General features: G+C 64.6%; 1 protein-coding gene across 1 annotated transcript in view; it reads left to right on the forward strand.

Annotated features, from left to right (window-relative positions):
• Positions 1-5131: 5131 nt before the first annotated feature.
• Positions 5132-13023, forward strand: part of LOC129658756 (SCO-spondin-like) — a 51625-nt gene continuing 43733 nt past the window's right edge. Inside the window, 17 exon segments of the mRNA XM_055589596.1 lie at positions 5132-5181; positions 5384-5542; positions 5931-6013; positions 6136-6315; positions 6546-6790; positions 6900-6999; positions 7901-8059; positions 8150-8229; positions 8524-8676; positions 8966-9137; positions 9316-9556; positions 9918-10062; positions 10941-11058; positions 11669-11844; positions 11929-12156; positions 12331-12496; positions 12678-12912. Coding sequence (XP_055445571.1) covers positions 5132-5181; positions 5384-5542; positions 5931-6013; positions 6136-6315; positions 6546-6790; positions 6900-6999; positions 7901-8059; positions 8150-8229; positions 8524-8676; positions 8966-9137; positions 9316-9556; positions 9918-10062; positions 10941-11058; positions 11669-11844; positions 11929-12156; positions 12331-12496; positions 12678-12912 — 2690 coding nt within the window.

Here is a 13023-nt window from a genome sequence, read left to right on the forward strand (position 1 = left end):
GGCAACCCAGGGTGACTCCTCCTGGGGATCTGGCCACGGACCCTAAGGAGAACATACATCCTTGTTCAGATTCTCCTCTGCAGCTTCTACCTGGGCCCTGGTTCTGCCCAACCTCTTCCCATCAGCTAGCCCCAGGGGCTCCGAAAGGGATGTCCTCAGGGACGGTGAGGGAGTTGAGGGACTGTGGATTTCAGAAAGCAGACGCCTTTGAAGGTGAGGAAAAGGGCTGAAACCATTTCTACAAGCTAAGCTCGGGGTCAGCTCTGGAAATCAGCTTCTCACCCCCACCTGCAGGTCACTGGGGTCCAGCACCAGCCCATCAGCGCTCCCCACCACCACCTCCTCCTCCCCAGGGCCCTTGCCTGGGGATGTCAGGAATCAACCGACTCTCTGGGAAGAGGGTGGAGGGTGGGAGACCTGCGGTGAGGAGCAGGGAACTTCGTCTCCTTGGCCCTCCAGCTGTCATCGCAGGAGCTGGTGAAACAGGACCCAGCCTGGGGTGGGGGTGGGGGGCGGGCCGGAGGTATCACTGCTTGGGGCCACGAGTTGGGGAGGCCGTCGCAGGAGGGTCCTCCCTGGAGGCAGGAAAGAGCTCTTGACAGCCTTACCCCAGAACCCGACCTCAAGACCATCGCCCCTCCCCCGCGGGGCTTTCTGAGGCCCGTACACCCGACCCTCAAAGCCCCCACGGCGGTTCCGGCTCCGGCGGGTCCCCTGCCCATCCCCCAGCAGACTCCCCTCCCCACCCCCACCCCACCCCCGACAGCCTCCCTGGCAGCGGTCCCTGCACCCCTCCCCTATCCCTCGCCCTCCGCCTTCCGCCCTCTCTCCCCACGGGAGCTGGCTGGCTCCCCAGCTCCGCCCCCGGCCCCGCCCCTGCCCACAGCCCGCCGGCTCCACCCCTCCCGGCCCCGCTCCTGTCTGCGCTCCACTGCCACCGCCCCCCTGACCCTCCGCCCGGGCAGCCTCCGCGGCGGCGGTCCCCTCCCCGTCCCCCTCCCCGGGGCCGGGGCCGCCTCCCCAGCCGCTCCGGGCTCTCCCTGCCCGTCCCCCGCCTCCTCACCCCTCCCGACTGCACACTCCCTCCCTTCCTTCCCCCTCCTCTTTTCCTTCCTCCCCTCCCCGGCCCTCTCCTCCCCCACCCCGGCTTCCCTTCTCCTCTCCTCTCTTCACCTCGGTTCCCTCCCCCTCCGAGGCCCCGTCTCCCTTCCCCCTCAGCCTCCCCGGCAGCCTCTCGCTTCCCTTCCCTCCCGAGCCCCACTCCCCAGAACGGCCCCCGCCCCCTTCCCGTCCGCTTTCCGAGCCCCCGCCCCCCCGCCTCCTTCTCTAGCCGCCCCCCACCCAAACCTCGGGGTCTGCGGCTGGGCCGCTCACTCTGGCCCCCGTGCCCGGCCCTGCGCCCCCCTCCCCAGCCTCCCAGCTCACCTCCGCGTCCCCTCCCCTCCCGCTCGGTAGCCCGCTGCCCCATTTTTTTGCTCCCCGCCGACTTCTCAAGTTTCCCTCCCCTAGCCCAGGGACCCCTTTCGCCTCCCCGCCCCCCGCCCCCGTGTGGTCCCCCGCCTCGGCCCCTCCGCCCGGACCTCGCTCCCGCCGCTCCGGGCTCACCTGTCAGCGCCCTTCTCGCGCCCCTCCCGAACGCCGGGTCCCCGCGCCTCCCCTTCCTCGCCTTCCCCCGGGCCCCCTCCCCTGCGCCCTCCCCCTCCTTTCCTTGAGGGCCTCCCACCCGTTCCCCGCTCTGGACCCCCACGCGGCCCCCGGTCCCCGGCGCCAGCCCAGCCCTCCGGGTCGGTCTCTCCGCTCTCCCAGGAACCCTGACCTCCCCCACCCCAGCCAGGCCTCCTCCTCCCCCGTCCCAACACCCAGCTCTCCCCCAGCCCCCGCCCCTCCTGTGCCCTCGGGGCCCCCCTTTCCCAGCCGCCCCCCCACCCCGCGTCTCGGCGCCCGCACCCCGGGGGCTGTCACCTGCGCGGCGCGGGCGGCGGCTGTGGGTGCGGCGGGAACCGGCCCCGACGCGGCCCCGACCCGGGCGCCCGGTTCTCCTGCTCCCCCTCGCGGGCTCTGCAGCTCGGGTGCAGACGGCCCCAGAGACTTGACAGACTGACAGCCCCGAAACTTCGCGGGGAGGGGGAGAGGAGAAGACGCAGAGGGAGAGGGAGCAGGGGAGCGGCAGGGGAGGAGGGGAGAGGGGAGGCGGGTCAGGGACCGGGTGCCCTGGGGGAGGAGGGCGTGCCCAGCGGGGTCCCGGCGGGCAGGTGAAGGTCTGGCCCAACGACGGCCCGCGGTCGGTGCCGGAAAGTGGGAACGCAGGAGCGGGGAGGGGAAGGGAAGGGAAGGGAAGGGAAGGGAAGGGGTGGGGGAGAGGGATGGGGGAGGGGAGGAGGGAGGGGAGGACAGGCACTCGGGCGGCGAGGGAGGGCGCTGGCAGGCGTGGAGGGAGGAGCCCGGGGAAGGTGGCGCGCGGGGCGTCGGGGGGTGGGGTAGGGGAGGAGGTGAGGAGTTGAGGGGAGAGGAGGGGGCCTGCTCGGGGGAGGGGAGCTAGCGTCTGGGCTGCGGTCTTTGAATCGCGAGGCCCCACCAGGAGTGTGTGTGCGTTCGCTGCGTTCTGGCGGCGTTGGGGATCGAGTCCCCTGACTGTCAGTCGGTGGGGTCTGTCTGGCAGGCTCCGGCCCTGTCCGGCTCTCCAGCGGATCCCGCTCGGACCCACCTCGACTCGTACCCGCTCCCCCTCCCCCCACCCCACGGTCCCTCGGGGCCTCGAGGTGAGCCCGAAGGAGACCAGGCGTGGGCCCCGGTGCCTGCGAAGAACTTGACCTTCGGAGTGGAAATGGGGGTCAGGGCTTCCAACTAGGTCACCTGGGACAAGGCAGGGCTGGTAGGGGGAGGAGGTTCAGGGGTGTGGCCGGAGTCACGCGGTGTGAAGGCCTGAAGAAGCCAGGGCATCATCCAGGGGAGCCTCTGCCTCCCGGGGGCGGGGGCGGGGAGGGGGCGGGTAGTCCCCTGGGTGTGATGGGCCGGAGCCTCCTGGCCGGCTGGAGGGATGCTCTCAACCCTCAGAGGTCCCCGCCCTGGGCTGTGATGTTTCTCTGCAGCCTTGCCACTGGGATACCACCCCAGTCCCTGAAAGCTCCCCATATCCCATCCTCCTCCATCTAAACTGTGGGCTGGTTCTTCCAGGCCTCCCTCCCTAACCTCCTTCTCCAGTCTCTTCAGGTTCCCTAGAGCAGGGCATGGGGAGGGAGGTTGGCTCTTGGAGCAAAGAGCAGGCTCCCCTGACTGTCCCCACCCCATCACCCGGAGGGGATCCTAGGGGACAGAGAGGCAAGGTGAGCCGCAGGGCCACACCAGTGTTTCTTGATGTCTAGGATGAGGGAGACAGGGACAGGGGGTACCTGGAAGAGCACAGGGTTCCTTGGGGTCAGCTGTGAAGGGCCCTTCTACCTTCCCTTCTGGATGCGCTGCTTCAGCCAGCAGGGCCGGGCCTGCTCTCTAGACTGCAGGATGGCCCTGGGACCAGAGCACACGGCTGTGTGCCTGTGCAGGGCCAGAGCACCCGCGTGGGTCCTTGTAACACCTGCAGCAGAGTGTGAGCGTGTGAGGTGCCGGAGGGTGTGTCCAGGTATGCATGTGTGAAAGCTGGGGACAGCTGGGTGTCCAGGTCCTGACCTGGGACCTTTCCAGAGACCCCATCCAGGAGCTCCTGGAGAGATTCACTGCATTCCCTTTTGGCCCAGAAGAATGCCTGGCACGGCTCTGGTTCCTGACAGCCACCTCCTCCTCCCACCACCACACACACACCCCCCCACAGGTGCAGTGATTGTGTGGGGTGTTTGGAGTCAGGCACATCAGGCTTGGGGGTGGAGGGTTATGGGATACCAGGCCCAAGACACTTTCCGGCCTGGGTGTCCTGGGAGCTGGTAACCGGTAACCAGGATGTAACCAGGATCCCCCTGGGGACCAGTAACCAGGATGTAACCAGGATTCCCCTGGGGAGCGAGCTGCTGCTGGCTTCTAACCGGATGCTCCAGATTATTCCATCCGGTTGCCTGGCCCCCAGGGCTGGGAGAGCTGTCTCCAGGGCCCCTCTGCCTCCTGCAGTCCCCCCTTCCTACCCCAAGCACTCTTCCTTGAGGCTGGCTGTCATTGCCCTGTCTGAGCTTCCTGGTTCTGGATCCCATGAATCCTAGGGGACCAGGGTGGACCCAGCTGGCCACACGTCATCACCCTCACTAAGAAGTCAGACCGCACAGAGGGACCCCTGGCCCCAAACAATCCAACCACCCTGGAAACCCCGTTCCTTCTGCTCACAGACCCTCGTTTCTGGAGTGCCTGGTTTGTGGGGTTGGGGCGGGCAGGAGATACAGAAAAGGGACAGGAGAGAGGCTCAGATACTCTGGACTTGAGGGCCGGAAGGCAGTGGCCTTGTGACTCAACCCTAGTGTGGGGTCATGGCTCCCCTTGAGAATCTAATAGAAGTTGTGGAACTGTCATCAGAAAAGCACTCACGCACACAATTTCAAAGTATTCATGGAGCCCCTGTCCCACCCCCCATGATTTCCTGGAGGCCCTGAGGTTTTTACTAGTAAGGAAACTGAGGCCCAGAAAGAATGTGGTTTGTTCATGTCCACAGTAGTTGGTGGTAGGGCCTGAGAGTGTGGGCTATCAGAGGCCCAGAGTATCTGGCTGTGGCCCCTCATTACACACACAGACACACACACATACGTGGATCCCCTTATTACACACACACACACCAGGAAGGACACTGTTTCCAGGGAGTGTGGGCTCTCAGAGGCCCAGAGTGTCACACACACACACACACACACACACACACACCCCCCAGGAAGGGCACTGTTTCCAGGGAGAGTTGGCATTGGAGGGGACCATGCTATGTGTAGGCAGGTCCAATCTGTTTCTGGGCAGCTGGTGCTCTGGGGCACAGGGCTGAGATAAAGCCTGCCCAGCCTCCCAGGCCTCGCCCTCACTGCCTCAGGCTGCCTTGGACCCTTGAGGCCAGGCTGCAGCAGCCGCCACCGTGTGGGGGGCCGGGGAGCCCTGGCCTGGCCTCTCTGCATCCCTGCCGCAGCACGGCCTCCACAGAGCCTCAGAGCCCCCCGACAGGTGACCGGGGGTCACCATGCTGCTCCCTGCCCTCCTCTTCGGGGCGGCATGGGCACTGGCTAATGGGTAAGGAGCCCACCTCAGGGCCTTCTCCTCCCACCCCGAGATTAGGACCTTCTGGGGTGGCCAGACTCCCTCCTCGTCCCCCTCAGCCAGCTTAAGTCAGCCTCCTCTTCAGTAAACTCTCCCGGGCAGTGGGGTCGTGGGACAGGGCCTCCCAGGCAGAGGGGGACAGTGGTCGCAGCTGTTGGTCCTCGTCCGTGGGCAGGCGGTGGTGCGAGCGGACAGAGACCGTCCTGGTGGAGGAGGAAGTCACCCCCCGTCAGGAGGACCTGGTGCCCTGTGCCAGCCTCCAGCATTACCAGCGCCGGGGCTGGCGGCTGGACCTGACCTGGAGTGGCCGTGCGGGGCTCTGTGCCATCTACAAGTGAGTGACGAGGAGCCCACTGGGCTGGCGAGAGCAGTGGGGTGACCTCCTGAGAGCGGGGGAGGACTGAGGGGTGGCCTGGTGATGCAGGCATCTGGCAAGCAGGTCCGGGGTGGACTCAAGGGGGGCCAAATGGGGGAACGGGGTGGTGGATGAGTGGGCACATCCTTGGGCAGTGCCGGGAAGGGTCAAGATGCCTGCTGCCTCTGCCTACCCCTCAGTCTGCCTTCCTGAGATCATTCTCGCTTTGGAAATTGACACCAAGAATGGAAAATTACACATTAAAGCCTCTTAGAGAGCAGGTGATCAGAGGCAATGTCCCAGGCCATTCCCAGGGATGGGGCTGAACACTGCCATCTTGTTCCCTCCCCCTGCTCCATGGACCCAGACCCCCAGAGACCCGGCCTGCTGCCTGGAACCGGACAGTGAGGGCCTGCTGCCCAGGCTGGGGGGGCACCCACTGTACCCTAGGTAAGCGCCCAGGATCAGCCCAGATCTGGGGTTTCCTGGAGGCAGCAGGCTGCCTGGGGAGGGAAGCCGGGTCCAGGTGGAATATCTGGGTCCACCCCATTCTCTCTTTCCATCCACCGCAGCCCTTGCAGAGGCCAGCCCTGAGGGCCACTGCTTTGCCACCTGGCTGTGCAACCTGGGGGCAGGCTCAGTGAACGTGCCTGCAGGAAGCCTGGAGGAGTGCTGTGCCCAACCTTGGGGACACAGCTGGCGGGATGGCCGCTCCCAGACCTGCCACAGCTGCTCCAACCACAGTCGACTGGGTGGGTCCACAGAGTTCCAGCCTGCGTGAAAAGCAGAGCCCCAGCCGGGACCCTGTCCCCGACAGGCACCCCACTTAGAATTCTTGAGCTCTGGGTCCCTCTGTGGAGCCCACTGCCCTCTTTGCTCAGAAAGGCCGCCTGCCACCTTTGGTCACCACTGGTAACCGCGCACTGACCACCTCCACCCCGCTTCCCGTGCTCAGAGGTCACCGTTGGTGTATCTCCCCCAGGCAGCACACCCTCCCCAGCCATCCTGCAGCCCCTGGCGGGGGCTGTGGCCCAGCTCTGGAGCCAGCGCCAGCGTCCCTCGGCCACCTGCGCCACCTGGTCTGGCTTCCACTATCGCACCTTCGATGGACGGCACTTCCACTTCCTGGGCCGCTGCACCTATCTGCTGGCGGGTGCGGCTGATGCCACCTGGGCCGTCCACCTCCAGCCCAGGGGGCATTGTCCCCAGCCTGGGCACTGTCAGCTGGTGAGGAGGGAGATGGATCCGGACACAGAGAGGGAGCTGGACACAGGGGGAGGAGGGCCACTGACCTCAACGCTTCCTCGACGTGTCACCCGCCCCCTCGCCCCCACAGGCCCGGGTAATGATGGGACCAGAGGAGGTGCTGATCCGGGGTGAAAACGTCTCTGTGAACGGGCGGCTGGTACCTGAGGGGGCGTCTCAGCTGCTCCCTGGTAAGGCGGGTGGGCACCAGGAGGTGGCCCAGGGCCCCATTCACTTCTCTGGGACAGTCTGTCCATCCGCAGGGCACGGGTCAGAGGGCAGCTGAAGTTGGGCAGCTGAAGTTAGGCAGCTGGGTGGGCGCCTGCAGCTTCCCAACACCCCCACAGCTGTTGGGAGTCAGCATTTGGAGATGAAGGAGCCTGCTGATATGCCAGGAAGTCGTGGTCCTCATCCCCTACCCCTACAACCCGCCCCCTCACAGGGTGACCTGGGGAAAGTCCCTCTACTCACCCCTGCACCCAGGCCTCAGAGGCGGGGCTTTTATGCTGCTAGATGGGTCAGGCTCCTCCCAGAATTCTGTCTTGCCTGGGGTCTGGGGAGTGAGGTAGGGGTGTGTGTGTGTGTGTGTGTGTGTGTGTTGTAGTTTGCTGCTGCTAAGTCGCTTCAGTCGTGTCCGACTCTGTGCGACTGCATAGACGGCAGCCCACCAGGCTTCCCCGTCCCTGGGATTCTCCAGGCAAGGACACTGGAGTGGGTTGCCATTTCCTTCTCCAATGCATGAAAGTGAAAAGTGAAAGTGAAGTCCCTTAGTCGTGTCCGACTCTAGCGACCCCATGGACTGCAGCCTACCAGGCTTCTCCGTCCATGGGATTTTCCAGGCAAAAGTACTGGAGTGGGGTGCCATTGCCTTCTGTAGTTTACCTGTAGTTTATTCTCAAGAGCGCATCCATAGTGCTCATGAACTTCTCAAAAGAGGTCTGTGATGGGAAACCAGTGGCTTCTGCTTTAAAGGGTATAGCGTGCAGAACTCTCTAGGATAGTGAGAAGCCCTTTTCTCCTTCCCAGGGCAGTCTGAGCCCTGGTGTGATGGTGGGAGGGGTGGGGCTGTGACTCTCCACTTCTCCTGCCCAGGGCTCAGCCTGCAGTGGCAAGGGGACTGGCTGGTGCTGTTGGGAGGCCTGGGGGTCGTTGTGCGGCTGGACCGGTCCAGTTCCGTCTCCATTTCTGTGGACCACGAGCTCCAGGGACAGACTCAAGGCCTCTGTGGGGTCTACAACGGCCGGCCTGAGGGTGAGTGGGGGTGAGGCTTGGTTGCTGCTGTGGGAAGGAAGGGGAGACAGGAGTCCCCAGACATAGCCACTCTGCCTCAACCTCCCCCAGATGACTTCCTAGAGCCCGGCAGGGGACTGGCTGCGCTAGCTGCCACCTTTGGGAATTCCTGGAGACTCCCAGACTCAGAGGTGAGACTGCAGTGCTGGGTTCCCTCGCTTTCTGCCTGCTCACCCACCTGGTCACCAACAAGCTTTGGTTCACTAGCTAGTTATCTAACCTCCTGCCTGTGGGTTCACAGTGATCCTGGCCCCCCACATCCACTTGGGCTTGCCACTCTGCTGCCCTTCACAGTCCCAGGATGTCTGGGCTGGTAGCCATGAGGGTGGGGTCTTGAGCCAGCTGCCAGGGCAATGGCCATTTTCCTGATGTCCTGGTTAATATCCCTCATCCTGGCTCCTTGGCCTGACTCCCATTGTCCCCAGCTTGGGTGTCTGGATGCAGTGGAGGCAGCTCAAGGCTGTGAGGACCCCCTGAGGGGCACAGAGACGGGCACGGAGGCTGGCCAGCTTCGGGCTGAAGCCCAGGATGTGTGCCACCAGCTGCTGGAAGGCCCATTCAGAGAATGCCACACCCAGGTATGGATGGGGGTGGAGGTGGCATCAGGCATTAAAGAGGTGACGAGTGCTAGGGTGGTGCCAAACGGGGCCCCTGGTCCTGCCACCAAATTGCTTTGGGGCATGGGTCAGGGCCCCCCCCCCCCCGACTTGCCTTGATTTGATCTCTGGGAGATGAGACGGCCCCAATATGTTATCTCTAAGGTCCTTTGCAGCGTTCACCTTTTTGATCGTAAAACAAGGGCATTTGAGGAGCAAAAGGAGGGAGGCGCTGGATGCTGGTTGCTGAAGGGCTATCTTCTCTTGGCAGGTGCCCCCTGCCGAGTACCACGAGGCCTGCCTCTTCGCCTACTGTGCTGGGGCCCCAGCGGGCAGTGGGCGGGCAGAGCGGCTGGAGGCCGTGTGCGCCACCCTGGCCAGCTACGCCCAGGACTGTGCGACTCGGCGCATCGCGGTGCGCTGGAGGAAGCCCGGCTTCTGCGGTAGGGCGGCTGCCTGCTCTTCTCTGCCCAGCCTCTGGCCTCCCCTCTCTGTGGAATCCGGGGATTGACCGAGGGCCCTCGCGTGGCTCCTGTTTCCCTGGGGTGGGGTTCCGCCAGTGGGCTCTGGCCGGAGGCGGGGAACTCCTTGGGTCTTACAGCCCACCCCTATACCCCGCAGAGCGCCTGTGTCCGGGGGGCCAGCTGTACTCCGACTGCGCCTCGGCCTGCCCGCCCAGCTGCTCGGCAGTGGGCGAGGGAAGCGAGCGGAGCTGCGGGGAAGAGTGCGTGAGCGGCTGCGAGTGCCCGCCGGGTCTCTTCTGGGACGGCGACCTGTGCGTGCCCGCCGCCCGCTGCCCCTGCTACCGCCGACGCCGGCGCTACGAGCCCGGGGACACTGTGCGCCAGCTCTGCAACCCGTGGTGGGTGCGCGGGCCTGGCGGGCCCCTTCGCGGGGGGCTGAAGGGCTACCCGTAGGTCCCTTCTGATCCCTCTCTTATGCCATCTGCTCTGCAACCTGCCTCGGTTCTGGAGGAGCCTCCCTCGCAAGTGACCTGTGACCTCTCAAGTTATAACTGACTGTCCTGCTTAAAAACCCAGCGGGCGACCTCCATCAGCAGACCTCTAGTCCTAACGTGGGGGAAGGGAGTGCCGGGGGAGGGAGGGGGACCAGAGTGTTGGGGGGTGGGGGGTGGGAGGGAGTCTTCAGCTCGGTACCGCCCCCACTCCCGACCCCCGGCGGCGCGGACCCTGAGCGTAGTCTCCTCGCCCCTGTGCCCGCAGCGTGTGCAAGGACGGCCGCTGGCTCTGCGCGCAGGCGCTGTGCGCCTCCGAGTGCGCGGTGGGCGGGGACGGGCATTACGTCACCTTCGATGGGCGGAGCTTCTCCTTCCGCGGCCGCGCCGGTTGCCGCTTCATCCTGGTGCAGGTGTGCAGCGCCGGCAGACGGCGGGAGCGGAAGCGGGGGGTCGTGCCAGAGTCCTGGGGGCCCTCGTAGGGGTGCTGGTGGGGGTGGGGGAGAGCAGTGACTGTAAGGAAACCGCTGAATAAACGAGACAGCCGTCCAGGGAGACTCTGAGACGGCCCGGCTCCGGCGGGAAGATGGCAGCCGCACACCCCCTAGCCTGCCCTCCGGGTTCTCGCCGCCGCCTCAGGTTCCCGTGGAAGTCTCGCTGTCGGCGCCGCCCCGGGTCGGGGGCGCCACGCAGAACCCACCCGTACAGCCCTGTCTCACAGATGGGACGGCTGGGCTTGTCACACACGCTCCTTCCTGCAAGACGACCCCGGGGGCGAATGGGGGGCGCAAATAAAGAAGGGTCCGCCTTCGTCCCCAGCCCTCCTCCCCCGGTAAAGTGAGGTGACTTCCCAGGTTCCGACCCGGCACCTTCTTACACACGTAGACACAAACAGGGGCTCTTGGGACGCTCTCATACGTGTGCACCCTTGAGGGCACTCAAAGACGTGAGCATATGTCCCCACAGGGAGGAGGGAGAGGAAGCATGTTGCCCGAACCGGTGCATGCGCGCGCACGCGCACACACACACACACGTCCACATGTGCACGTGCTTACACACACACAGTCACACACTTCCACATGTGCACGTGCATACACACACACAGTCACACATGCCAGCCCTTGGTGAGGGTTAAGCCCCTCACCTCACAGAATGTGGCTGGCTGGCAAGCCGTCAGCACAGTTCTGTGGGAGCTGTTCGGAGTGTGGGCTATGGGTGTCCAGTAAAACAGGAGAGGCCCAGGAGGGACCCTTCCGCCCCACCCCCACCACGTTCCTCACCATCTGCCCAGGACTTTGCCAAGCGGCAGCTGCTGATTGTACTGGAACACGGGGACTGTGACGCTGGGAGCTGCCTCCATGCCATCTCTGTCTCCCTGGGGGACACACTCGTCCAGCTCAGGGACTCAGGTAGCCCCAGCTCTCAGGGCCCATGCCTTCCAGGCCTTCCGCACTCAACAGCCCTCCGGAGTGGCCTCCTTCCAGCTCCCCTCTCCCTGTGGACTCCGCTTCTCTCCAGCACTTTCTGTCCACACTGCCCTGTGGTTCCTGAACCCAAATTCTCCAGTTAGACTCCCACAACCGAGGTCACTGTCTCAGCTTTCCCCTCACTCTGCCATCTCTGGAAGATGCAAAAAGGCCTGTGGCGATTTTCCCAGGCATCTTCTGCCTATCCCATCTCAGGGGAAAATACAGTTCAAAGGGTTCTGAAGGAGCTGAAAGGCTTCACGGTATACCTAGTCCAGGCAGGCCCTTCCCAGTTCCTCCTGCACACTGACTTCAAGGGCAAAGGCCAAGTGGGTGCTAAGGGTCCCATGGGGGTTGCTCAGGTGGGATGGGTGACCTCCCAGGGGTCACTTCGGTTCCCCTTGCTCAGGGTGAGCAGCCCACTGAGACGGAGCTCCCCACCTCCTACCCTGGGTCCTTCCCTTTCTTAACAGCCCCATCCTGAAATGTGCCTTCCCTCCACCTCATCGGCCTAGCCCCGCCCTTTGTGGGTGGCCCCCTCCTCCTATTCCAGGAGCTGTGCTGGTCAACGGTCAGGATGTGGCCTTGCCCTGGAGTGCAGCTGGGGGCCTCAGTGTCTCCCGGGCCTCTTCCTCTTTCCTGCTGCTGCGCTGGCCTGGTGCCCGCATCCTCTGGGGAGTGTCTCACCCTGCAGCCTACATCACCCTGGACCCCCACCACGCCCACCAGGTGTGCCCAGAGGGCGGATGAGTGGCTGGGCCCGGCCGCTGTGGGCCTGGGTTTGACTGTCCTGTGCCCACTCCCGCGGCCCAGGTGCAGGGTCTGTGTGGCACCTTCACCCGGAATCAGCAGGATGACTTCCTGACCCCTGCTGGCGATGTGGAGACCAGTATCACTGCTTTTGCTAGCAAGTTCCAGGTGGCAGGCGGGGGAACGTGCTCCTTGGAGGCCAGCACCCCGCTTTCCCCCTGCAGCACCCACACTGAGCGCCAGGTTTTCGCGGAGGTAGCCTGTGCCATCCTGCATGGCCCAACCTTCCAGGTAGCCAGCTTGGGGGCACTCGCCCTGTTTGCCCCTGTAAGATGGGGTCAATACCTGCCCTGGCATCCTTCTGGGCTCCTGGGAGGGCCTCACTCTGAGCCATGCTGAGCACCAGGAGGTGGCAGTGGGGAATCCATGGGAAGGAGCTGAGCCATTTCCTTGTCTCCCTCCAAGGAGTGCCACGGGCTGGTGGACAGGGAGCCGTTCCACCTGCGCTGCTTGGCAGCTGTGTGTGGCTGCGCCCCTGGCCGGGACTGCCTGTGTCCCGTGCTTGCGGCCTATGCTCGGCGCTGTGCCCAGGAGGGTGCCCTGCCTTCCTGGAGAAACCGGACCTTCTGCCGTGAGTCTGCTCAGCCAGCTAGCTGCACCCTTACACTCCTTCCAGCACAGGGGGATCCAGGGGCTTTGCAGCAGGGGAGGGTCCCAGAAGGATCTCTGACCTCTGCAGATTGCTGGCTTTGCTTTCTTTTGGAGGCAAGGGGGCAGAGCAGCCCCTGACCTGCATGTGTCTCTGTGCCCAGCTGTCCTGTGTCCTGGTGGCCAGGAGTACCAGGAGTGTGCCCCAGCATGCGGTCGCAACTGCGGGGAGCCTGAAGACTGTGGGGAGCTGGACAGCTGTGTGGCCGGCTGTAATTGCCCCCTGGGGCTGCTGTGGGACCCCGAGGGCCAGTGTGTGCCCCCCAACTTGTGCCCCTGCCAGCTTGGGGCCCATCGCTATGCCCCTGGCAGTGCCGCTATGAAGGACTGCAACCACTGGTGAGAGCGGAGACCTGTGGGGGGAAGCAAAGAGCTTGGGGGTGAAAAGGTGTAGCTTAGAGAAACAGGGTGACAGATGTGGGGAGGATGGCATGCCCATCAGAGCACTGA

The sequence above is a fragment of the Bubalus kerabau genome, chromosome 8, assembly GCF_029407905.1.
Source record: "Bubalus kerabau isolate K-KA32 ecotype Philippines breed swamp buffalo chromosome 8, PCC_UOA_SB_1v2, whole genome shotgun sequence".
Taxonomy (NCBI): domain Eukaryota; kingdom Metazoa; phylum Chordata; class Mammalia; order Artiodactyla; family Bovidae; genus Bubalus; species Bubalus kerabau.